Source organism: Acanthochromis polyacanthus, chromosome 16 (assembly GCF_021347895.1).
Source record: "Acanthochromis polyacanthus isolate Apoly-LR-REF ecotype Palm Island chromosome 16, KAUST_Apoly_ChrSc, whole genome shotgun sequence".
In the NCBI taxonomy this organism is placed as follows: Eukaryota; Metazoa; Chordata; class Actinopteri; family Pomacentridae; genus Acanthochromis; species Acanthochromis polyacanthus.
Genome location: NC_067128.1, coordinates 21,904,910 through 21,928,475, shown reverse-complemented (window position 1 = coordinate 21,928,475; position 23,566 = coordinate 21,904,910). Strand labels below are relative to the sequence as shown.

At 40.0% G+C, this 23,566-nt stretch overlaps 1 protein-coding gene across 2 annotated transcripts in view; it reads left to right on the top strand.

The window, feature by feature from the left end:
- The window catches only part of rgs6 (regulator of G protein signaling 6), a 174,855-nt gene that overhangs the window by 9,445 nt on the left and 141,844 nt on the right, over window positions 1-23,566 (top strand). For both annotated transcript variants that reach the window (XM_051960918.1, XM_051960919.1), the window contains exon 2: window positions 9,347-9,699. In XM_051960918.1, coding sequence (XP_051816878.1) covers window positions 9,469-9,699 — 231 coding nt within the window. In that variant the 5' untranslated portion in view covers window positions 9,347-9,468. The remainder of the gene's footprint in view (window positions 1-9,346; window positions 9,700-23,566) is intronic.

Genomic DNA, 23,566 nt, shown 5'->3' with positions numbered 1-23,566 from the left:
TTACTTCACTTCTTTTCACTGTTTTTTAGCATCGAGCTAGAAGCACCAATACTACCAATTCCAACTTTGTTTTGTAGTATGGGAATATACACCACTGAAATGTAATATCTTTGATCATTTGGCCATTAAAGTGTAATCTACTGTGATAAAAATCTAGCTTCAAATTAAAATGTGTTGAATCAGACTGCAGCAGAGCAAACCTGGTGTCCTGCTCAGTGCAAACAGAGTGACAGAGACCCCAGACCACGCAGGCTTCCCCAGCAGGTTCATCCAGTCAGGGAAATCAGTATGTGGGTCATTCCAGAATTGGAGGACATTTGGGCTTCAATTTTTTTTAAAAAACAAACCTTCTCTTTTTCAATTTTCTGTTACACATTCATCAATAACAGGTAATAAACTATCAAAGACTTGATTGGCTGAGCTTACACATCAATGGTACCATTTTTATTCCATGTTATGTTTGTTTTTTGTTAACCTTACTCTAATCATAATTCCAGGGTTGCTAATCCATGCTAATGTTAGCTTTTTCTCAGGAGTAGAAGCTCGATAGGTAGCTAGCTGTTACTGCTGACCAAACCTACTGATGGAAAAAAGTAAAGAAAAATAAAAGAATTTGTCTTATCCTGGTTATATGCATAACAGAGTTGCGTGAGGTGGAGTGAGACGTTCAGTCAAGGCTGACAACGTTATGAAAATTGGAAAAAAAGAAGACAGGACATAGCTTTGCTCTACCCATTCTCTTGGAAAACTGATGATTTTAATTCCAGCCTATCATGTGATTCACTGTTTTGTTCTTCTTCTACCAGCTAAAAAGGTTATTCTAACAGGGTTGTTGCGGGACACCCGTTCCATACATAGTAATTTTTAAAAAATATTATGTTGATTAAAAAATGCTCCCACAATTACAAGAGACATCAATGAAAAAAATATGCCAAAAAAAGGAGATTTAAACTTTCATTTAAACTGTTTTATTTGAGATTCAATTTGGTCATCAGGGGGTAGGACAAGAGAAAAATGGCATTTTAAGGGGAACTCCAAACTTATTTGGTATTTTAAAAATATTTTCAAACATTCTTTTCTCCTAGTTTTTTTTTTTAAAGATTTGGACTCAGGACAAGTACATTTAAACAGTAACTGCATGTTTTAGTATTTTGTACATGGATTATTAGAAATTTGATGGATGGGATCTAAAATGTTCTCCAATTCTGGAATGACCTCATCTGCATTTGGTGCATCAGGCAGTTGAATGTCTTCACATTAGGGTGAAAGCAGGGAACACCCCGGACAGGTCGCCAGTCCATCGCAGGTCTACATATATAGACACTCACATTTACATCTAAGAACAATTTAGAGTTACCAATTACCCTAAACATGTTTTTGGACTGTGGGAGGAAGCTGCAGTACCCAGAGAAAACCCAACCATGCACAGGGAGAACATGTAAACACCACTTTAATTCTACTTCTAAGGTATGCCATGCTGTTAAAACTAAATGAAATGATACAGGCAAAGCTACAGTCTTTAATTGAATGAGCTAAGTTCTGGAACCTTCCAAACCTCCTATCACATTTTTCCTTCACTATGGGGTCACTTTCACTGCAGCATAAGGTCTGCACCTTGTAATTGTCCTGTTACGTGGGGGAGTCGGAGAACCCAGATGCAGGCACAGAAGCAGACAAACTGGTTTTAGCAGAAAAAAGGAACTTTATTTAGAAAGAACAAAAACCTAGGGATACAAACTAGGGAGGAACTAGGAACAAGCAGGGATGAAAGCTGACATAACCTAACTGGGAAAACCAGGCAAGACTAAATCAACTAAAATGCTAAACTAACAACAGCGGGGAAATCTAAGTAAACTACAAACAAATAAACTAAACTAATCCAACAAAACTGGGTACTTACAACAGGAAGGAACTAAACTGAAGGGGCAGGCTCAGGGAATCTGGGAAATGGTGGGACACTAAACAGAATTTCAGCAGGTTGGAGACATAATAGGAACTGGTGGGAATCCAAATGGGGAAGGTAAGTAAAGGTGGAGAAACATACAGGACCCAGCAGGAGTACAGGGGCAGAGTTGTCCCCATGAAGCGTGGTGGTCAGGAGATGCCACAGAATATGAGAGTCTATGGTCCAGCAGGGAATGAGTAACTGAGCTGGGTTTATATAGTGGAGGTGTAATTGAAGACAGGTGAGGTAAATGGGCTGATCAGTGCAGCTGATTCACATAGCTGTAATCAGAGGAGTGCAGGCAGGTGGGTGAGAGTGAGACAGGCAGAAAGATAGAGAACAGATGCAGACAGAGGGAGCCAGAGGTACAAGACAAGGAGAGAAAGATGTCATGGGACGAGTGAGGGAGAGAGACCAGAGAGATTGAGAATAGGGAGAGACAGATGACAGACAGGAAAAAGGAGGGAGAAAGAAGGGAGGACAGAAGAGAACAGGGGCAGGAGCAGGGATCATAACATGTGCACAGTCAATTTTAAAAAGAAACGGTTACTGCACAAACTACAATTATTTAACTATTTACATTTTTCCTATGTTTTTCAGTCAGCAAGCATGAATGTCTTATTTTCCTCCCTTTTTTGTTCCGTGTTTTCCCCTCTCTGCTCTGTGTAAACAGCCTGCAGTTCACCTGATAAAGTTAATGGCATATATATATATATATATATATATATATATATATATATATATATTTATACAAACCCAATTCCAATGAAGTTGGGTCGTTGTGTTAAACATAAAAAAAATACAGAATACAATGATTTGCAAATCATGTTCAACCTATATTTCATTGAATACACTACAAAGACAAGATATTTAATGTTCAAACTGATAAACTTTATTGTTTTTAGCAAATAATCATTAATGTAGAATTTTATGCCTGCAACATGTTCCAAAAAAGCTGTGACAGGTGGCATAAAAGACTGAGAAAGTTGAGGAATGCTCATCAAACACCTGTTTGGGACATCCCACAGGTGAACAGGCTAATTGGGAACAGGTGGGTGCCATGCTTGGGTATAAAAGGAGTTTGCTCAGTCATTCACAAGCAAAGATGGGGTGAGGTTCACCTCTTTGTGGACAAGTGCGTGAGAAAATAGTCAAACAGTGTAAGGACAATGGGCCTCATTCATGAAGTGCTCTTAAGAACAAATCTGTTCTTAGAGCCTTTTTAAGAAGATTTTTGACATTCACGAACGTGTTCTTAACTGACCTGTTCTTAAAAGTAAGAACAAATTCTAAGAACACTCAGGAGGACTCTTACACACAAAAAATCTGCTCTTTTAGAATTTTGTTACAGTCAAAACTGATCCAAAAATTTGAATTTTTTTCTTAAAATGATACAAATATTACCATAAATTATTTAATTTAAAACTAGATTTATTCTAGTGAATTTTAGTCATCAATGGTTTTATAGTTTAGTGCCAGTTAAACTCAAAATCAGATTTTAGATCTGAAGCTGCACTTGGTCACATTAACGTGTTTGGAGGTCTGTGGGAGGTACAAGCGCAATGACCACTATGGCGTGCGTGCACGCGCGATGACCGCCGCCACGTGCACGCGCAATATCCACCACGCTGACCACGTGCACACGCTGACCGGGGAGACAAGGCGGACATGGCCTGGGCAGTTTTACCTGTCACTGCAGCAGAGGCAGAGGGTGTTTTATTACGACACACACCCTTTCTGAGTATAAAAGTTTAGCTGTCTCAGGTCAGACTTTATTGGCTGTTTGAAGCTCTGTCATCTGCAGAAATAACCATCACTCTGGTGGGCAGAGTTTCACCTGCACTCCAGTGCTCACGTGTCTCAAACACTCTCTTGCTGCTGCCTTATAAGGAAGTTTAGAGGGTGTACCTTTTACATTTACAAGTCAATACAATGTAAATGTCATGTTAATAAGAGGGGAGGGTGTTCGTAGAGACTGTTCTTGAATCCGGCGCATCTCCTTCCTAAGAACAGATTTGGCTTGTCAAGAACGCTTCGTGAATCCAACGTACTTTTCTCTTGGGAGTTCTTAAAGCCGTTCTTATGAACGCTTTTCTACGAACGCGTTCATGAATGAGGCCCAATGTTCCTCAACGTACAATTGCAAGGACTTTAGGGATTTCATCATCTACGGTCCATAATATCATCGAAAAGTTCAGAGAATCTGGAGAAATCACTGCATGTAAGTGGCAAGGCCGAAAACCAACACTGAATGCCCGTGACCTTCGATCCCTCAGGCGGCACTGCATCAAAAACTTCAGTGTGTAAAGGACATCACCACATGGGCTCAGGAACACTTCAGGGGCCTGTTTCACGAAGCAGGTTTAACAAACTCTGAGTTTAATCCTCAACTCTGAGTTGATCTACTCTGAGATAGGAAACTCTGAGTTTTCGGTTTCACAACGGCTGATTTGAGTTGGTTTAATCAACTCGGAGTAGTTTCACTCGGAGTTAAGCGCGTGCACCACAACTCTGAAAAGACAGCATCAATGGAGCCCCGATTCGAGTCACCATGGCAATGGGGAAGCGAAAGTTTGCGTTTTTGAACTGGAAATTTTTAACGCGCTCATATGGCGAGTTTGAAAACGTTTTTAGAAAGAAGTGCAACACCGCCATCCAACCTCACTGAGCTCGAGCTGTTTTGCAAGGAAGAATGGGCAAGAATTTCAGTCTCTCGATGTGCAAAACTGATAGAGACATACCCCAAGCGACTTGCAGCTGTAATTGCAGTAAAAGGTGGCGTTACAAAGTATTAATGCAAGGGGGCCGAACAATATTGCACACCCCACTTTTCAGGTTTTTATTTGTTAAAAAAGTATAAAATATCCAATAAATTTCATTCCACTTCACGATTGTGTCCCAATTGTTGTTGATTCTTGATAAAAAAATTAAAATTTTATATCTTTATGTTTGAAGCCTGAAATGTGGCGAAAGGTTGAAAAGTTCAAGGGGGCCGAATACTTTCGCAAGGCACTGTACATCATATTTCAGTACGGGGGAAAAACAAACTGGATATTAGCATTGATATGGACTGGATAATGTTTTAGGAATGAAAAGTGCCACATCCAGCAGGATGGTTCCTCAACTTCCACTGCACAGATTGACACAGTGAGATGGATGTTCAGTAAACATCAGAGATTCATTCCATGGAATTAATGTGCAACTGTATAATTTAATGTCCTCTATGTATTCCCAGTTATCAGTAAAACAGATTTACAAACTGCATTTGCTGAGAAAAATTGAAAAAAAAAGATCTGGAAATTGAAATACTGGAACTCAAGTTAGAGGTGGGTACATGGTCACAGGTGAATTATGTTAACTATTGGAACATGAACTGAACTATCTCTGTTATTTGTAGGAAATAAAGAAGACCAAATGAAATGTGTATCATGTCTTTATTTGCTGTGGTGGTGATGATGGTGACTTAAACTCTAAAGTGATTATTGCATACGGTGTCTCTGACTGCTCTGCTGTCCTGGATAGCTGCAGGTGGATGAGGTCATCATCTGGGTCTTCAGTTTGTAGGGCAGGGTGTTGCTCTCCTCTAATAGTGGTAATATTATGAAGAACAAGACATGCCACAGTAATATCACAGGCCCTCTCAGGGGTCACTCTGAGGTGATGTAGCTGCTGGAAACGGGCTTTCAGCAGGCCTATAGTCATCTCCACCCGGGCTCTGGTCCTGCAGTGAGCCCGGTTGAAGTTGTGTTGGGGGCCTGGTTCAGGGTCAGGGTATGAGGTCATCAGCCTGGGTTGGCATGGTAACCCCTGTCACCCAGCAGAAAGCCATCAAACTTTCCTGTAATGTATAGTGGATACATCAGAGTATATTAAAGGAGGGAGACAAGTGAATTATATTGTAAAAATCTTTAGGCTGCTGACCACGCTGCAGTCTGTTGCTCAGGTTAGACTCTCCATAAATCCTGGAGTAATGAACAGGCCATGTGGCCTCCACATTAGAAATGATGTATGCAGCATCACATATGATCTGGACAGTGCAGAGAATGACACATGTTGAACTATGACGCAGTTTTTAACATTTAGAAACCACAGTCAGCCTACCTGAACATTTATGCTGTGAATGGACTTCCTATTCATGATGTGAGGGAGCTGTGATGGGGATGTGTGTGCATCTATGCAGCCAATCACACTGGGAAATCCTACAAGAAATTAAAATGACTAATCCCAGTCTGAGGGTGCAGCACAATGTCATTAACAGAATATGATTTAAAATTAATTTAAGAGATCTCTACATCATTCACCTAGCCTAGCCGTGGTAGACCCATGCTCTGAAGACGCATGGGTCTAGGCACGTGCGACAGGGAGGGAGGCGGGCTAAAAGGTTGTCTATCAAATCACTCTGCAGCAATTGGGTAGGTATACAACCAATCAGCGCAACGAATAGGCTCCTAGAGTGCCAGAAATCAGAGGATGCGGCAGTTCGGTGAAGCCTTATTTATACAGTCAATGGGTGAAGCTCAAGTATATTACAGACATGTTAACAGAAAGATTATTCAGAGTCGGTGCTAATGGAGCTCAACGACTGTTGTCGTTTTTGTTGTCGACCCTGGCAGAGAATTAAATTCATTGCCGTGGGTTGTCTCGCGCGGCTAGGCTAGTTGTTTCCGGTTGTTTCTGTCAGAATCGTCGCGCCTCTGTTGTCACTTAGTTATGCCCGCCTTCTGACTCTACACTTCATGGTGATTCTTCCGGCCAGTTTTAGGAGCATCCAACCTCGAGCCTTATGGAGGGTAACTAGACCCACCCTGGCAGAGAATTAAATTCGCTGCCATGGGTTGTCTAGCGCTGCTAGGCTATCATTCACCTGTAATCCTGTGGAACTCCTCCTTGATGCTCTGACAGGTTTATGTCCAGGGAAAACCGCAATGATGAGTAAAAGCCGTTTCAGGGCCAGGAACACTTTTCTGACCGTCCTGCATACAGTTGTCTGACTGAAGTGCTCTGCATCTCCGACATAAAAACTTCCATTTGCAAAGAACCACAGTGCAACACACAATATCTGCTGGATGTGGGAGCATGACTTAGGTTGTTTATGTAGATTATGGACTTGAAACGATTATGAAACGGTACCGCTCAAACAGATAATTGTCCGGAAATGCGAGAACATTTATGCGCGGTCTGATAATAATCTACCGACGAATATTTAATTATCTGTGCAGTAATGCTGCTCCTTTATCCACTGGATCGTTAATAAAAGCTGTTCTACGCCAAAACTCGCCCGCTTACTGACTGAATGAATGAGGAAATGAAACAGCGTGTGTGGCTGAAAGAGGGCGGAGACAGAGAGAAACTCGAGGTTTTCTCAGATAAACCTGCTGGCGACCAGGTTAGAGCCATAGAGTCTGTCACTGCGGTAACTGATTGAGAGTTTAAGTTAACCCTCTTTGTGAAACAGACTAAAGTTACCCTGCATTCCCTGGTTAGAGTTACCTCGCTTCGTGAAATGGAAAACTCTGAGTTTTCCTCATTTCAGGGTTCACAAATTGAGAGTTTTCACTAAACCTGTTTCGTGGGGTGCGGGGTTCTGGTGGGGGCTGGGGCTGGCAGGGTTGGGGCTTGGGTGGCGGGTGGGTCCTCTTGCCCCGGGCTGCCTGGGTCGGTTCTGGCGTGCTGGGGGTGTCAGTAGCTGCTCCCTCTTGTCTTCAGGGTCCGTGTGGTACACGGTGGCCCTGGTTGTTCTCTGAGGGTGCCGCCCCTTGGCTCCTGCGGCCGGGGGGAGGGGGCCGGGGGGGCGGCACACCCTGTCGGCTTGGCCCTGCATTGCTGTTGTGATGGCTATTCTGGGCTTCGGGGTCTTTCACACTTGCATGTGCATGTTTGCTCAGGTCCCACCAGCTCTTGTCGAGTTCCGCTGTTGAGCAGTGATGGGACCCGCCAGAATGCGCTGAGACTCTCACCAGAGTCTAATCTCACACTAAACCCACTCTCCTTTTCTCTAGTATCTTCTTCTGGCCTATTCCACTCTATACTAACATGACACCCACAACTATGGTGTTCAGTACTGTCTGGCTTTTTATTAATTTATTAATTTTTTGTTTGTTTGGTTTTCTGTTTTTTTTGTGTTTGTGTTTGTTTGTTTGTCTTATTGATGGGTAATTATTAGTCGGGAATAACACAGCCCCTGATATTCTTCAGATGTAATAGCACCGCTTGCTAATCCCTGTTCCTGTCCGTCCTGTCTCGTCCTGTCCACCCTTTGTTTCCCCTCACGTCACCACTGAGGTGTAGCACTGCCCTCCCTGGCTCTTAACAGGGAATTGTAATAAAGAGTGTCAGCTTTGGTTTCAGGGAGGGCTGGTAATGGTCACACGCATGCACTAAATAATAAGATATTTGGCTGCAAGACTAAAATATACATTAATCTCATAAAGTGTGGACACCGCTTCCATGGAGTTAAACAATGAGAATAAATGCAGACAAAAAAAAATGATGAAAGGTACATACAGGTTTTGGAGAAACATATGCTCGTCATAAGCAACGTTTATTTCAGCAAGCCAATGCCAAACCACATTCTGCACGTGTTACAACAGCTTGGCTTCGTAGTAATAGAGTGTGGGTACTAGACTGGCCTGCCTGCAGTCCAGACCTGTCTCCCATTGAAAATGTGTTGCACATTATGAAGCTTAAAATACGACAACGGAGACCCCGGACTGTTGAACAGCTGAAGCTGCACATCAAACAAGAATGGGAATAAATTCCACCTACAAAGGTTCAACAATTAGTGTCCTCAGTTCCTCAGTTAAAATTCCAATCTAATGATTATTAGCTAAAAACATTAAAATTTATCAGTTTGAACATTAAATATCTTGTCTTTTAATTGTATTCAGTTAAATATAGGTTGAACATAATTTGCAAATCATTGTATTCTGTTTTTATTTATGTTTAACACAACGTCCCAACTTCATTGGAATTGGGTTTGTATATACACATACGCAGACATACATACATATATATATATATATATATATATATATATATATATATATATATATATATATATATATATGTGTGTGTGTGTGTGTGTGTGTGTGTGTGTGTATATGTATATATATATATATATATATATATATATATATATATATATATATCATTGAAAAAAAACTTTCGGAAGAACAAAAAATTATCCTTTATTACATTCTCCAATAACCTGTCAGCAGCGAGAAGGAATACCAGAGAAGAGATAAGAGAGAAAACTAGGAGAATTTATGATCCCTTCATTTCATCCATCCTGTGCCTGCTGACACTTAATGGCAAAAGACAGGGAGAGACTGAGCCCAGCAGCGAGTCATATGGTCCATTTCATCTCTCTCTCCCTCTCCCTCTCCCTCTCTCCCCTTACAGTGGCTTGTAGATGCTAAAGAGCGAGCACAGGAGGACATAAGGGAGGAGGTCGAAGTCCTGCGCTGATAAAGAAGAGAGGATAACTTAACAGAGGGGAAGACAACTGAAAGGAGACTGTAGTGATGGCTGAGGCACCTCAGCAGCAGCAGCAGCAGCATCAGCAGCAGCAACAGCAGGAGGAGAAGGAAGAGGAGCAGCAGCTGAGCTCTGAAGAGACAACCGAGCCAGATGAAGGATCAGAAGATCCGAAGGAAATCGTCCAGACGACCTCGACTCGACCCCTACTGTCCATGAGGTCTATGAGCAGCATGGACCCAGACGATGACTCCCCCAACATGATTGCTTACAGAAAAGTAAGAACAAGCCTCAGTGTCTGTTTGTTGTCTTAAAATCTTAAGTTGTGATGTGCTGCAGGACATTGGAGCTTGTAATCACTGTTGCTGGCATCAGTGGGCTGTCTCTCATTGACTCTTTATCTTAGCATAGGTGTAGTGAGGTGAATTGAGTAAATATTTTTGAAGAGGTGAATCTGCTGGGTTGGTGCTGCTTCAGACTGACTGCGACTGAAAAGTCTTAATGTCCTACTTAAGCAATCAGTGTGCTGTAAGGTAGAAAGTCTACCACAATGTGTCACATATTTGCTAAGACTGCAAATTGTAGACAACATATATCTCTCAGGGCATTGATGCTACATGCTCTGTGATGTTACTGTCTTAGCCATCAGTCTACCTGAAAAGTAGGATTCAGTGTACATTCAACATTTACTCAATGTGTTAATGCTTTTATGAGACAGTTTTTAATGTTTCAGTGCATTCTGAGATACAGTCTGGTAGCAGAGACACCAGTTGAAATATTATGATTTTTTTTCTGTGTATATTACAGGAAAAATAATTGCAATGTTACATAACTTGCCATAACAGAACAACTATTTTGTGGTATTTCTTTCATCAACCTTTCTTTTGTCTTTGCTAAATGTTGTTGGAAAGATCACACTCATCACAGTTGTTTTTCTCACATAATCAAAAAGTGCACTGGCTTTACTTTATCCACTTAAGGTTCCAAAATTAACTTTGTCTATAGAAAGAGAAGTACCTCTAAGCATAGTGCTGTATGAGAAATGCTTAATCACAGAAATGTTCTGTTCAAATGGGTACGGCATAATTTATTGGAAGCTATGATTATAATCCATAGCTCCAATTAAAGAATCAATTAAGAAGTTTAATAATTCTTTGACTTTAGTGTGGATTATAGAAATTCTTCATCATACTGTAAATCTTGATAAATCATACAGTAATTGAAGTTAATTTAGCATGATTGCATGTGTTATGGAAAGCAGCATACATAGCACTGCTCACTGACAGAATGAAGACAGAACACTCACATTTAGAGCTAACTGATGGGATTTTGTAGCTAAGAAACTAGTTTACACTGAGATGTACCTTGAGCTGCTGTGTAGTTCTTGTTCAACTCTGTGAGTGTGATAACTGGGAGCATTAGGTAATATAAGGTGAAAACTGAATCCAAACTGAAATAGAGTTTGAACTAAAAACGTTTAGCTGATCATACAAAAAGTTTCATTCATTAAAATTATGATCATGTATAATGTTACTGTTTATATATGTGGGGCCACATCCACCACTGATAAGAATAAACACTGATACTGTATTCCCCAGATGAGTTGAGAACCGAGGAGGTCTTTCACATTATTATAATTCAAGTTTTTCGGGACATTTTACAACGTGGACAAATGACATGAACCTTCAGAGATAACTTTTTTCAAAGGTGAACCCATATTATGCAGATAAAAGATGGACATAGCCAGTGTGACATCGCCCTTTGGTCTGTGGAGTACCGTTTTGAATTTAGCATTTGGGGTTTATCATCTCTGTCTTATGAAACCAAACTTGATGAGTAGGGGGAATGGAGTTAATTATTTCTTTGTCATGTAATCAAACAGAATAGGCTTGAAATAAAATTTTAAAAAAGATTTCAGAGAAAAATTAAACACTGCACCAAAAAAAAGGAAAGTTTTATTGCCAGCAAAATAAATTTGTGAATAAAATGTAGGAGTTTGCATGTTCTCCCTGTGCAGCATGGATTCTCACTGGGTTCTCTGGCTTCCTCCCACAGTCCAAAAACATGCTGAGGTTAATTGGTGATTCTAAATTATGGGTACGTATGAATGTGAGTATGATTGTTTGTCTCTATGTGTAGCCCTGTGACAGACTGGTGACCTGTCCAGGGTGTCTCCTACTCTTGATCGGCTGGGATAGACTCCAGCCATCCAGAACCCTCGGAATAAGCGGTCTACAGACGATGAATGAATGGAATAAAATGTAAATTTAAAAATCTTGTTTTTGCAAATCCAGACAAATATCCTAACTGCGCATATTGATAAGCTTTAGCTCTGATTGCGACTGGCCTTTGAACACTTCAGTGTCGGGCCTGCCAATGAGAATCAGCTCAACAGTCAGCAAAAATTGAGTGCAGTATCTATAGTTCAAATCTATTTTGTGATTGCCTGATCAAGATTCAAAAGTAATTCCACAGATGGGTGGATTGGACTGAAAACTCAAGAACTTTTCAGTTTGCTATTTGCATTGTTTCAAATTGCAACACTGATTAAAATGTTGTTAAGCCTTAACACACCCCTACTTATACCATGCTGCATTTGCTGTCAAAATATATTTCTGTATGTATGTCAAAAGTGCTTAGATTCACTAACAGACAAACACACATGACTGCATCTGTAATAGGAGACTTTTTGAAAAGACATTGCATATATCATTTTAGTTAGTTCCTTTACTGGTGTAGCCTCTATCTGAATTTGTGTGTTTGGATCTCCGTGCTATGTCTCGTCTGACCAACCTTCACCCACCTTTGCTCTCTCATCCCTTCTTTATTTACAGATAGATCATTTTGTTGTGGTGTTCAAGAATTTAAGAAGCATTAAGGCACCTGAAGTATGTTTGAACTTTTCTTGGACAGCATCAGTCATTTAAATCCCCTCGCATTTTCATGATGGAAATACAATAATAATAATAATAATAATGTGGTAGAATTTCTACCACATCATTATTATTATTATTATTATTATTGTATGTTTGTATATTGTATGTATTGTATATTGTATTATTGTATGTAAGTATATTTTCTACCGTAGAAAATATACTTAGCTGGTAGTCTGTTGGGCTTTGGAAATTAGTTGAAAGAAGCTGGAGGTGTAGTAGGAACTGCAAGACACCAACAGCCACTGCTGGATTTGATGAATAAGTTCCGGATACAGGTTGAGAGAGAGAGGGGGGGAGGGGGGGGCACGCAGAGAGGGCAGTACTGCACCAAGGCTACTCAGTCGTATGATTTCCGACGAATGCAATCTTTACACAATTCATAGTCCACAGCGGTCGATTTGCAGTAGGATCGCAATCATGTGATCGTCAGCTGGCAGTTGACGTAGTGTTCACTTGTGGTCATAGTTACAACTAGAAAAGGACTCGGAGAGTGCAGACCTCCGCCAGGCCATCTGTTTGTCTGTCTGTCTGTTTGTCTGTTTGTCTGTTAACAGCATAACTCAAAAAGTCATGGACAGATTTTCACCAAATTTTTACAGAATGTCCGGAAGAGCAAAAGCAACAATCGATTAGATTTTGGAGGTGATCCGGATCACCGTCTGGATCCAGGATTTTTTTGAAGGACTCTGTACAATTGAGAGATTAGTCATGTGGATTATGGCTGTCCATCCATCCATCCATCCATCCATCCATCCATCCATCCATCCATCCATCCATCCATCCATCCATCCCTGCTTTAGCAATCAGTTGGACATGCTCAGAAAACCTTCAAAGTAAGGTGCTGATAAGATGATAGCTTTTTTTTCATGCAAATGAGCAGCAGCTCTAATGCTGAGCCCAGTTACCCTACTAAGGAAACTATTTTCTGCCACTTGTATCCATGATTATGACATGGTTGTGAGCTTTGAGCTTGGTTATGGTTGTGTATTTATGAAATAGCTTAATGAAATGTAAAGAAGATACTTTTATTTACCTAAAACATCCATTTAGTTTTCAGCCTCTAATATACACATTGGACAGGTCAAAGCTAAGGTAAGCCTTCTATAAAACAGCTGTGAAGAATATGAGTAATGCACCTACTACTGTGCACAAACTACTGATTATGCACCTATGACATAGACCTTGAACACAGACCATAGTGATTGTATAGGACAAGTTACATTTACTTAACATCGCATATCTGATGAACCTGTTCACTTAACTTCACCATGGCAAAACACTTGGTTGCAAGTGTCAGTAGTTCTACTGATTTACAATATTTGCCATGCACAAAAGGTTGCTTTATGATGAAATATGTATGCGCTGGACGGCATTCCCACTATTCTTTCTAGATGAATCATCAATCATGTTCAAGCACAAAGGGGGAGGGAAATGCAAATTATGCTCCAGATTCACTGTTTCATCACTAAAGCTTTAGAACGCAAAGTATCAAGACAGTAGAAATTAACTAAGCTAATTACTAATTACTAATTAACATCGGACTGAAGTGAATAGGATGAGAAGTAAAGCCTCACAGCTCAGGTAGGCATTGATCTGCTAGAATTATGGCGTATGACTTAATACCTTGTCAACGTCTTGCTCCTCCTTTAATGTTTTCATTTTTATTCCACTTTATTCTCATATTCTGTTCTGCTTAACTCTATTGTTTATTATTCTGTGCTATTGTAAATCATTGTCTTCTCTTCTACCCTAATCAGATCCATCCTACTTCCATTATCTTGTATTCATTTGTATTTTCTCTTCTATTCTGTTTGGCAGGAGAGTCATAGAAGAATCCTACATCTACGCAACCTTTACATACAGTAATTTTTTGTATGACACTGAAAACACACACACACACACACACACACACACACACACACACACACACACACACACACACACACACACACACACACACACACACACACACACACACACACACATAGACGGAAGGCAATATTAAGGTGAAGAAATTCAATGCTGTTGACAAGAGTGGAGGATGTTGACTCACCTTTTCATCAGCACAGATTTAAACCTGTCAGCCAGCATCTGCTCAGAAACACTGTGGGACTGTGTGTGTGTGTGTGTGTGTGTGCACGCATGTGTGTGTGTGTAAGAAAGTGGAAAATGGGATGCAGCGTGCATTAGTGTATGCTGCAGTTTGAGTGTGTGCGTCTGTACACGATGTGTGTATTCCAGCACCTTTTTTCATTATACTCTTGTTTCTAGTCTGACAATGGCAGCTTTTCAGCTATATATAGTTATACAGATACCTTTTCCCATATTCATGTGCGTGCCCTGAATGCGAGCTGCGAGGTTGAAAAGCCACAGTGAGGTGGTTGTTGGATGCATCATGGTTTCACAGCATAGTTTTATTCATCATTTTCTGGTCATGTCATCTGATCTAAAGTTTGGTAAACTAATGCTACCTGGTTAAAATTGATGATGATCATAACAAGGTTTAAGGTTCTCTAGGAAAGTGTACATATGCTGTTTAATCAGCTATAAAATTTATGCACAGAAACACATGAAACAAACATAAAGAACAGTGTTCATGAACACCAATTCATCCTCATGAGTTTGCATTTCAGCTTCATGGCACAAATGTAGCCTTGCAAACACAGCACTGTGATGGGTGCTCAGTTGACTGTCCTCACATTCTTGCAACTGCTCAGCTCCTTAGACTGTATATAAAAAATAGGTGCAGCCACCAGCAGTTGCTTTGTGACTGCCATTGTGAAGCTTCATCTTTGGAATTTAACCATCATCATCTTGGTCTTTTAAAACTAGACATAGCAAACGATCCGTTAATATGACAAGAAAATGAGAGGACACTATACATGATGAAATGTAGTTTTAGATATTCGCACCAGAGAACATAACTTGCTTTGTCATTTATTTGACCGTAAATGATACCAAATGTTAATAAATAAGCAGTGGTGATGCTGTATTCAAAAAGTCTTGAACTTAGCCAATGAGGCCGAAACTCATTTAGAGAAGATTAGGTATATATCAAGATCTCCTTGATTAGCGATGAGTTTGAGCAGTTGTGAGCATGATGACAGCTGAACTTATAGAATGCATTGGTGCTCATGGAGCAGAATGCTTCGTTGCAATGTTGGTTTTCTGCAGTCAGTCCTTTTTTCATGTGCACAGCTTTTGATACTAATTAAATCTCATATACAAGGTGGATGTAAAATAAACATTTAAACAAAAAAAGTGTTGATTCTTTGTTTTGTTTTTTGTCATTTAAAAAATAATCTTAAATAGCCCTCCCACCATGATGAGATCAGCTCCCACATACCTCTTGTCTGACTTCAGTTCTTTGCATGTTGTCACCATCCCCATCTGGAAAAGAGCCAACGGCCAAAATATCTTCAGTGATATGCTCATTGGTTTTGGAGATTGCACCACCTGCCTGTTCCTTAGGCCTTCCTCCCAGGCCAGACATTACACTGACCCTAATTATAGATTTTTTTGTTGTATAACCTGCTGACAGACCTGACATCTTAGCCTCATAAGAGGCAATGTGCTAAAAGAATGGCCACATCTTTTCAGTCAAGAATTTAGATGAGCTTTTATTAAGACCATATTCTTAAACCGCAATAAAAATGTCAGAGGTGGGTATCAATTAATGTAGAATTCTTCAATGTTTTTCTGACGCATACATGGATATACATATAACTGTACAAAGGAAAAAGGTTCTTCATAGCAAAGGAATCCTCTGATGTGTTTAAAATAAAATGCCAACAAATAAAAATTACTTTCATAGGTGAAATCTTTTTTTTCTTTTAAAACTCCCATGAAGAACCATCACAGCCAAATGCATATAGGATGTTTAGTAAAGAGGTCTGTGCAGCAATAAAAAGAACTGTTATTTTCATGTTGCTATTTTGAATTTATTTGATAACTATATTGTTTATTGTTAGTAAGAAACACATGCTGCACAAGGTGATGACTTATTTTATGCCTTTGAGCTTTTGAGCCCCATAAAATTCCAGTCATGCCTCATCACTGCAATCCAGTGCATATTTATTAGGCAATTTCACAGAACAAAGATATTCACTGATGAGCCAGAACATAAATCATAGCTCACTGAACCTCTACACAGCTGTGTGTTGAACTCTGGCATTAGTATTCAAGCAGATACTGTAGATCAAAATAGTTACTTCAATCATGTAAGAATATTCTGATTCATGGAAATGACTAAGCAGATTTCCATCTATCCATCCATCCATCCATCCATTCTCTATACACCGCTTTATCCTCACTAGGGTCACGGGGGGTGCTGGAGCCTATCCCAGGTGACTCAGGCGAAGGCAGGGGACACCCTGGACAGGTCGCCAGTCTGTCGCAGGGCTACATATGGAAACAAACAATCACACTTACATTCACACCTTCTGACAAATTAGAATCACTAATTAACCTCAGCATGTTTTTGGACTGTGGGAGGAAGCCTGAGAACCCTGAGAAAACCCACGCATGCACAGGGAGAACATGCAGATCCCATGCTCAGGACGGAACGCGAACTGGTGATCTTCTAGCTGGGAGGTGACAGTGCTAGCCACTGACTTACTGTGCAGCCCCTAAACAGATTATCAGTTCAGTCTTTTTTACCTTTCCACAGTAAAAGCATGAGTTTTTTTCCCCATTTATTTTGGTCAGAAATCTCTCTGCAAATGAGTTGATTATAGGGATTTATAATTCAGAAAAGTACAAAAAAAATCAAAGGTATTTCTTTTCGCACCACAAATGTAGAAGAGCAGACAGTAGGACGTTAAACTCACTGACAATCTGACCACTTTAAATTTCTATAAATGTAAATGAGAGTATTTTGGACTGAAAAGGGCATAATGTGTGCATGTGCAGACCTCCACTATACTTACAGTTGTTATTTTAATGCTTTTGCACGATTGAACGAGAATAGTTTTTGCATGTGTGCTCAAGTATGGCTGGATGTAGGTTTCTGTGCTGCTTATCACTTAGTGGATGACGAAACACATCTAATCACAGTGTAGCTGCCTGCGGATATATGAGGAGAGTTCATCACAACAGAGCAGGTAGAGAACAACAGGCTAATCAAATCAAGGTGATGGGGAGAGGCTAATTGGGCTAGTTTAAATTGCAAATTTTAAGATGACAAGATGATCACTCATCACTTTTCTTATTTTTCGTTTCTTTTTTTGCTGTTTTTGCTGTTTTTTCTGTGAATCTTTGCTGGTAATGCATTCATGAAATATACAAATATGAGTGTATGCTTTTTGGAATTCGTGGCACTGATAACTTTAAAATAGTCCCAAGCATTTTCCTTACATGTGAAAGTGATAAATTTAGGGGACATGACTCTGACACTGAGTTGTAGCCTCATTAACATAATTGCCATTTGAATTTATAGCAGAAATTACAGACTTATTAACAGAATTATAAAGGTTATGCATACTTGCCATTAGTCAATTTCTTGTAATGCAACAATAAATTACTGGAAAAAACTTGAACGAATGAATAATCTATTGTACTGTAATTTACTTCACAGATGCATAATAACATACATGAGAACTCCTCTAATTGGATCTGTGCTGACTTGTGCTCTTTCTTCCTGCCCCTGTTCTTTTCTTGTTTTTTGTTTAAATTGTATTTACCAAGAATATTTATAAAATCATTGTTGTTATTGCGCAGGCTGTCAAATATTCTAATGTATTACAGCAAGTTTTGTTTTTTAAACTCTTCAAACACTTCATTAGGGTAAACTTCTCTAATGTTTGTGTTGAGTCTGACCACTAAGCCTTGAAATGGTCAAAACTGTGGAAGGACTCTGGCAAAACCCTAAAGCTATCAAATACATTTTGTTACTTAAGGTAGTTCACAGCACAGAGGGTGTAAGGAAGACAAACCAGCTGTATGCTAAGCCCCCTGGGAAAATTTCTGAAGTTCCAAATGGCCAGTCCACAGCTACCTGCACACAGTCCAGTAATCAAACTTAGGACACACTGCTGATGGTGTATCAGGTCATCCTGGATTTGATTTTAATTGCCTGATAAAAAATGTAACATCTACTCTTTTTTAGCATCTTTTAGCTCTCTCTGAGCTCTGCTTAGCCCTAAGAAAAATGTGTGGTTGTTTAGCTGCTACATGCTCTAATATTTTCACCACGTACTCGCTAACCATAGGTTGCGAGTTTCATACATGACTAGAAAGAGTGGTGTGAAACAGTAAAGCTGTAACCCATATAACCTCTGTTGCATTCATTTCCAGATCTGGAAAGTCAAACCTATAAATATTGAGCAGATGCTGCAAAAGCTGGCATGTGTTTTGTCATGTTGTTGTGGTCCTCAAACTCTTTTGAAATTAGTCATGTTATGCAAGGAGTTTTTAAAAACTGAATTAAAAAGAATGGTCATAACTCACAGTGGTGGTGGTTTCTCAGGTGGTACAGTGGATTGTCCACTAATCCATTCTACCATCAGGTTGTCAGCTCGATTCCTGGCCCCCCTGTGCTTGGGCAAGACTCTGAACCCCAAGTTGTTCCCAGATGGAGATCACTTTGCATGGCAGCTCTGTCACAACTGGCGTGTCAGTGTGTGTGGTGTGTGTGTGTGTGTGTGTGTGTGTGTGTGATCAGGTGGTGGCTATTGTTGTAGGGAAAACCAAAACCAAAAGAAATGTCATTTGTGGGGACCTCATTTGGGCCATGCTGTTGTTACTGAAAAAGTAAAAGTGCAAAAACGTTTCTTTAGGGTTAGGCATTGTTTTGGTCTGGGTTAGGGTTAGGGTAAGGGTTAGGGGTTAGATATGAATGGGAGTCAATGGTAGATCCACACAAGGATAGGAAAACACTGTGTGTGTGTGTGTGTGTGTGTGTGTGTGTGTGTGTGTGTGTGTGTGTGTGTGTGTGTGTGTGTGTGTGTGTGTGTGTGTGTGTGTGTGTGTGTGTGTGTGAACGGGTGAATTGAAAACACATTGCAAAATGCTTTGTAGAGGTTTTATCAGTGTGGGCCATTTTTCATTTTGACTAATGAATGCCTGATGCTTTCATCAGTGGTTCATTAAAATGATAAACTTCATTTCTATAGCCCATTGCAACAGTGCTTTACAAGACATTAAAATAACCAAAACATTAGACAAAACAGTAAAAGAAACAAGCATTAGTTAAAAAAGAGCAATAACAGAGCATCAGAGAAGGAATAAAAATTATAGAAATGCTTGTCTGTACAGGAGGGTTTTTATATACTGAGGCTGACTGAGTTGTTCAGTCAGTCACAAGTGGTTTATCCCACAGTGCTGGAGGTGAAAGAGTGAAAGCACAGACCCCCTTTGATTTCTGCAGGGACGCAGGATAATGAAAAGCAATGGATCAGTACAGGACAGTGGAGCTGGACAGTATTTACTAGTGCTGGCAGAGAGAAAGTGGAAGAAGTCCTTCCCTAGGAGGGAGTGTTCCCTGGGCCTTCCGAAATAATGACATCCTGAGTCCCCACTGAGTTCATGGTTCACACAGTTCTAATCCAAACTAATCCTCCTTAGAGTACACCACTGCTACACTTATTCACTTTGCTGGTTCTGTTATTTTTGAAGTAAGAAGTGACTATTTGCATCAGTTTGACTATTTGAGGCATGTTTCAACAGATCTAAAGCATTAAGGATTTTGTGTTTAATCCTTGACATGCTCAGACTAAAATAGATGAGAGTGGATCTGCTATGATTAGAGACTGAAGAGTATGACAGAAAAGTTGGTTTATGTTTCATTTCCACACACTGGCTTCAGTGATAGAAGCAGTCTGTGGAGGGTTGCTGTGTGTCAGGCTATATTCAAACATCAAAGCACCAGAGCCACAAGAAACAGACAACTTTACAACCAGATGCACTTCAATGAATCTGACCTGAAACTGTTTCTGAATTCCTTGTAAGCCCATTCACTTGTTTACTCCTATCTGACAACAGAAAGCCAGTCGGTGTGTGAGTCTTTTCAGGCATCAGTGTATTTGTCATGCTCTGGTTGTATCAGACAGCAGGGGTCCGTTTCACAAAGGAGGTTCAACAAACTCTGAGTGTAACCCTGAACTCTGAGTTGATCTACTCTGAGATAGGAAACTCCGAGTTTCCGGTTCCAGAACAGCTGATTTAAGTTGGTTTTATCAACTCAGAGTAGTTTCACCCGGAGTTAAGCGCGTGCACCACAACTACAAAAAGCCAGCATCAATGGAGCCCTGATTCAAGGAGTCACCATGGCAATGGAGAAGTGGAGGGCTCCGTTTTTCACCCCACTTGAATTGGAAATCTTAATGTGCTCATATGGTGGATTTGGACATGTTTTTAGAAAGAAGTGCAACAGCGCTGCAGCTGCAAAAGAGATGGAGATGGTGTGGGAGAACATTGCTGCCTTGATCAATGCGTAAATTTAAATGAAGTCCTTTGCAATCACAATAATATTACAGAGGAAAACTGTTTGAATGATAGCCTATTATGTTATTTCATTTAGGTGTAATCCTGCAGGGGAGAAGCAAACAGTCAACTCACGAAACGATACGAAATACGAAACAGGGCTCACGATACGAAACACTCACGATATGAAATAAAGATTAAAGAAAATCCCCAACAGTAGGAAGTTATGCAAAAAACTCATTTTCTTTATTTTCTTCCTTATGCAGACATACAAAAAATATCACCGTTCAAGCCAAAATAGGTCCATTTGACGAAGGAGCGTCAACTAATTCCTCAGCCTCCTCCTTCCTCCATTTTGTGTTTTGCTACGGTAGGCGAGGAGGGTCAAAAATCATCAGTCTCAGTGGTGCACGGCACCCCTTCGCGGTTTTTATTTCATGCTGTTATTTTGTGCGTCTTTGAATTTTTTTTTAAATATTTTTATTAACAATCAAGCATCACATCCTAATCAAACAGTGTGTACATTTTACATTAACACCCCACCCCCCACCAAAACAACAAAAAACAAAACAAACAAAAACAAAAAACAAAACAAAAAAAAACACAGCACATTCTCAACTTATACACACAGCACAGCACAATCTTACATTGTAAAGTAAGATATCCAATTATTTAGACATTGTTACAACCAGTGGGTAAAGTCATACCGACAACATATCGTTCCCCTTATCCACTAGCCATCTTTTCTCGGGTTAGGCAGAGCCCTCCATAAAATAGTGCATATTCTTGGGCCTACATAATCAAGGAAGGGAGTCCATATATGATAGAATTGTCCTATTGTCGCCCTGGACCAATATGTCAAATATTCCATAGGTAGCAATTCAAATACAATCCTGTGCCAGTCAGAGACCGTTGGTGGTTTATGTGAAATCCATTTCAATAACACACTTTTACGTGCAGCATAGGTTAAGACTCTGAGCAATTTTTGATGGTGGATATCGTTGATTTGAGGATGAGGCATTCCTAAGAGAAGGCATACTGGGTCCAATTGTAAATTCCTACCAAATACCAGATCTAGCTTTGTGATAATCTCTACCCAAAATCCTGAATATGTATACATGACCGTACTGAATGTATAAAAGTGCCAACATCTTGTCTACATTTGATACACAGAGCAGACTTTCCAGGGTTCATCTTATGTCGAAGCTGAGAAGTGATCTGAAGACGATGTAGCAGCCTAAACTGTAATTCTTTCGCTCTATTACATACAGATATTTTATTGGAATGTTCCCATATACCTATCCCTGTAGTTTCATCGATCTTAACCCCTAGATCTTGGGCCCACACTTGCAAGGTGGCTACATTTACTTTACTGGATTTGTAGAGGGCCTTGTAGCATTGTCCTAATATGCACCTCTTGCTGAGTATTGTCGAAAGTAATTCTTCAATTGGGGACATTTCTATGTTAAAGTTGGCTTTAGTTTGATTGTATATAAAGCTTCTAATTTGCAAGAATCTAAAGAAATGTGTTTGAGGTAGTTCGTATTTTCGTCTTAGTTGATCAAATGACAACATTTTATCGCCTTCAAACAGATCTTTCAACACTTTAATACCTGCATCTTCCCACAGAGAAAAGCCAGCCTCATCCATACCTGGAGGAAAGTCTGTATTTCTTTGTATTGGAGTGATTGGTGATATGGAACTTGCTCTTTTTTCCCATTTCCTCATCAGATCCCAAACCTTGAGTGTGCATCTAATAATTATGTTGTCATCTGGAATCTTCAATGCTTTCCGATCTCGGATAAATGGGAGACTGGTTAGTGTTAGTGGTTTTCCCAAATTGAAAGATTCAATATCCAGCCACACAGAATCCGGATCATTTTGTATCCAATCAACCAAATATCGAAATTGAGAAGCAAGCTGATACAACCTGACATTAGGAACTGCCAAACCTCCTTGGTCTGCTGGTGATTGCAGTTTTTAGCAATTTCAGTCGTGGTTTCTTACGATTCCAAATAAAATTCCTGAGCCAGCTATTTATTGTTTTGATAGTGCTATTATTTCAAAGAATTGGGACCATTTGGAATTGATACAGGAGCCTGGGCAGAATATTCATCTTGACCAGTGTGACCCTTCCAAGCATTGAGAGAGGGAGAGGTGTCCACCTTTCTAAATCATCATGAATATGTTTAAGAAGGGGTTGAAAATTTGCTTTGTACATCTTTTGAAGTATGGGGGTAATAAATATCCCAAGATTGGTAAAACCTTGGGTTGCCCATTTGAATGGTGATACTCCAGGTGAGAGAGTGTGTTGTATTTGTCCAAATGGCAGTGCTTCCGATTTACTAAAATTGATCTTATACCCAGAGAACTTACTAAATTGGTTAATAACAGTCAGGATTGAAACAACAGATATCTCTGGTTGTGTTACATATAACAGAACGTCATCTGCATACAATGAATCTTGTGTTGTGTTTGGTTAGTAGATATCCCATGAATATTGGGGTGTGTTCTGATGGCTTCAGCTAACGGCTCTATCGCTATTGCAAAAAGTAAAGGCGATAGAGGGCAACCTTGCCTTGTGCGTCTTCGTAGGGCGAAATATGGAGAGCATTTGCCATTTGTAATAACAGCCCCTAATGGTCTGTCATATAATAACTTAACCCAGTCAATAAAATGTTTGCCTAAACCAAATTCCTTGAGTGTGAAAAACAAAAAGTCCCATTCTATGCTGTCAAACGCTTTTTCTGCATCCAATGAGACCACTAGACCTTTAATATCTTTGTGC